This window comes from Lipotes vexillifer, unplaced genomic scaffold (genome assembly GCF_000442215.2).
Source record: "Lipotes vexillifer unplaced genomic scaffold, Lipotes_vexillifer_v1.1 scaffold1244, whole genome shotgun sequence".
In the NCBI taxonomy this organism is placed as follows: domain Eukaryota; kingdom Metazoa; phylum Chordata; class Mammalia; order Artiodactyla; family Lipotidae; genus Lipotes; species Lipotes vexillifer.
In genome coordinates, this window is record NW_006780868.1 from 1,191,305 (window position 1) to 1,195,438 (window position 4,134).

Here is a 4,134-nt window from a genome sequence, read left to right on the forward strand (position 1 = left end):
GTGAATGGTTATGCATTTTTGGAAGCTTCACGACATCTAGGCAAGGCTAACATTTGTGGAAGGAACTAAGAGAATTTGCATCCAATCAGTTTGTAGTGGGTTTCTAACCACCAATCTGTGAGCTACACTGAGCACATCATTAGCATGACCTGTGCAGGGAACTGACTTTGGGAGAAGGGAAAGAATCAAGCTCTACCCTCAATTCTGAGTTCATTACAACTTCTTGAGAATCTCACCACCAGCCTATACAGTACAGTTGCAAAAATGTAAGTATGTTAAGGTAAGAGCACAACTCTTGAGAACCCCAAACACATTCTCTTGCTGTATTTATGTAGAACTCTCCATCTACAATGGGTAGTCATGAAGAGGTTCTTCCTCAGGACAACATGGTCACAGGACTTGAGGACCCAATGGGACCGAGGGAAGCGCAAGGACTGAGGAAGAGGCTCCCTTTTTGTTTCAGTTGGAGACAAACTTATAACGCACAGTCCACGGCGCTGCAGTCTTCTCGTGCTGTCCTCTGGCACAATGTTTCATGTACTCTTCAACTTTATTCTGGAAGTCCTCCTTGTCTAGCAAATGATGTTCTGCAGCTTCAATATGCAGTGGATCATCAAAATTCAAAAGATCACTTAACAAAGCGTTGAATCCCCGAACAATATCCTTCAGTGTCCTCGTGGGAGCGCAGCCGGTGCTGTCAATCAAACGTTCTCTCAGTAAACTCAGACATACTTCGCCTGTCTCTGTGATGTTGGGGTGCCAGATCCTGGTCAAGCATTTCACTGTGGAAGGCACCACGTTGTACATATCAGGAACTTCAGTATCAAACTGAAATTTTCCACCCTCGTAGTAACCCTCATCTATCAAAAAACACAAAACCAAAAAAAAAAAAAAAAAAAAAAAAAAATCCTGGGGTTACAGTTAGCTGAAAGCAATGAAGCTTGTTTGGTTGAGGAAAATGCACTTTACATGTACAAGGTAAATTAGCTTCAAGTTCTGCAATCTCTTTAACAAGTAGACTGTCTCTCGCCGAAACCCGCTGAGTGGAGTCAGAGGCTGTGGCTGACTCCCGGGAGCGACCCTTTGAGACCGACCATCATCCCGCTTCAGCTGGCTTGCCAGCATCAGCATTACTGCCACCTTGCCCTGGGAACCACAAGACGGGAGAGTCAGGGCGGCGCCCAACAGCCAGCGGGCGCGACACGCGACGCTCACAGCCACACCCAGCTCTGGACGCTGGACCGGAAGTGGCTTGGCAGGCGTCGGGGCCGGAAATGAGGCTAGACTCGGCTTCTCTCTTCCGTCTTGGCAGTCATTTTTAAGAGCTGAGATGAGCTCTTCCCCTCCCTGCAAAATTGACTGGAACCCCGGAAATTGGTCGATATAGCAATTAAAGAGTTAAACTCAGAGAAATAGTTGGTAGTACCCAGATCAATAAAATAACCTCTTCTTATTTGTACCTTACTGGTTCCACAATTAAAATTCTGTAGTGAAATCTGAAGTATATGGTGACAAAATTCCACTCTTCCTGCGGTGGCCACTGTCCAAAAACTAGCTCCCCATGATCCTTATCTTCCAACATTCACATCATTGTGTAGTCCTCTCTGATATTGCTTCATGGTTTGTCTCTGTGACCTATAAAATATGACAGAAGTGATGGTGTATGACTTATAAGGCTAAGTCATAATGGAAATTGTGGCATTTGCCTCTCTTGCTCTGTCTTGGATTATGTAGTTCGGGGAAAGCCAGCTTCTATGTCATGAGGTCACCTGGTGATCCTATGAAGAGGTCCACCCATGCTCCCTACCAACAACCCTGTGAGTGAGCCATCTTATAAACAGATCCTCTAGCTCCTGTCAAGCCAGCAGATTCATGCAGCCCCTATCAGGTCTCTGATAAGAGGCTGTGAGACACAAACGCTCAGCTAAGTTGTCATGAATTCCTAACTCATAGAAACTGTGAGATACTAAATTTTATTGTTTTAGTCCTTCATATTTGGGATTAATCTGTTGTGCAGTAATAGGTAACTAGTACACTTCTCAGAATTAATGTCTTAATTGTTAGTTTAGTGTATATCTGAATAACCTAATAATCAGATGACTCTTCAGCATAGAAATTTAGGTGATCACCTCCCACTATAAAGGCTGAAAAGGGAAGATACTCATTTTTCCAACACCCAACATTGCACACTAGACAGCTGTATGTGACATAAGCTCATCCAATTTCACCTGGGACTTTGAGTCAGAAGTTATTTATACAATAAATCAAATGTGATAGAAAATAAATTCTAATAGTAGCTGCAGAGACTGCAGCAACTTCAAGTATCCTGGTGTGCCAGGGTCCACAGAGCCAGCAGCTGAACCCAGTGTCCAGTGCCAGTGGCAAAGTTACAATTTCTAGTGTTCAGCTGTGGAAACAGAAGTGTCTTCACCCAATTGATTCAGTGGTGAGATTAGGCTGTGGTTTTCACTTTTACTTTTCCATTATCATTGCCAGTTTTCCAAGCCTGATCATCTAGAATTCCAGCAACTCTATGCATATATCAGTTAAGGTAACTGTAGCTGCTTGAATGAACTACTCAAAACTTCAGTGGTTTACAATATAGAAGTTTATTTCTCATCAACTCACTGAACTTTGATGGTATTTTAGTTAGTGGATGGCTTGAGCTGTTTTCATCTTTATGTTCTATCTCCCCCTAAGGCTTTGTCAGCATCTGCAGTTAAAGCAAGAACAAATGGGAATGAAGAAGTTATTCCATTTTAAAGCCATTCTATGAAGTGACACACATCACTTATCCTCACAATCCTAGATGAGATCCAGCCACCAGACCCACATGGATTCACAGGTGAAGGGAGATATAGTCCATAATTTGCAGCAGTTCCTCAGCAACAACTCTATCCGACAGAATAGAAAGTACAAATCTGTTCCATAGCTATCCATCTTTGTCACATTGTGCCATGAATATGTTAAAAAGTTTGTTTGTTTTGCTTAAATGGGCCAGAGGTAGCTTGCTTGAAACTGGGAATCCTGCCTAATACAGCTGTATTCTCGGTTACTTGATCAAAATCAACCTATAATTGGGCCACTGAGCATAAATTACATTGAATTAACTTTTTGCATTATTGAATTCCTTATTTTTCAATAATAAATAGGTTGTTTATCAATAAATCGTTCATGAAACCCACTCTCATCTGTAACACTAAAAAAGTTCCAAGCCTCTGCTTGTGGTGTATATACTTAGAAACAAGGAAGAGCTCATAATTATAAACCATTTGTCAGTTATGGCAACATTATATTCTAAAAACCCTGGAAGCATCTTATTTCTTTTACCTCCATTAATCAACAATACCAATACCCAACACTACCATAAGCACACATTTTTTCAGAAATGATTTCAAATAATGGGAGGTAATTTGCCCAGAAATAGTTGAGAATTATTTAATATTATATTATTTATTGTATTTCCTTAGTCATGTAAATATTTATAGTTACATAATGTTTTATTGCTGTGGAGAATCTCTACAAATTATGACTACAGCTTAAAATTGTTATATTATTGTTCTTCAAATTTATTTTCTTGAAAAATAAATTATTTTTAGGAGAACAAAAAGACAAGACACAGAGTGGGAGAAAATATTTACAAACACATAGCTGATAAAGTACTGGTATCCAAAACATATAAAGATCTCTTAAAACTCAAGAATAAGAAAACAACCCAATTGAGAACTGGTCAAAAGTTCTGAAAAGGCATCTCACCAAAGAAGACATGTAGATGGCAAATAAGCACATGAAAAGATGCTCAAGTTTGCTAATTATTAGAGAAATGCAAATCAAAACTGCAATAAGGTATCACCTTACACCAGTCAGAATGGCTATCATTAAAAAGTCTACAAATAATAAATGCTGGAGAGGGTGTGGAGAAAAAGGAACCCTCCTACTCTCTTGGTGGGAATGTAACTTAGTGCAGCCACAGTGGAGAACAGTATGGAGGTTCCTTAAAACACTAAAAATAGAGTTACCACATGATCCTGCAATCCCATTCCTGGCCATATATAGAGAAAACTCTAATTCCAAAAGACATTGTTACATGACTTATTTCACTTAGCTTAATACCCTCCAAATCCATTCATGTTG

At 40.1% G+C, this 4,134-nt stretch overlaps 1 protein-coding gene across 1 annotated transcript; it reads right to left on the reverse strand.

Moving 5' to 3' along the window:
• Positions 1-459: 459 nt before the first annotated feature.
• On the reverse strand, positions 460-1,131 carry LOC103075831 (NEDD8-conjugating enzyme UBE2F-like). Its single transcript, XM_082930991.1, is given in 3 exon segments — positions 460-862; positions 912-1,087; positions 1,090-1,131. Coding segments are annotated over 3 exon segments (621 nt in total).
• Positions 1,132-4,134: the final 3,003 nt, after the last annotated feature.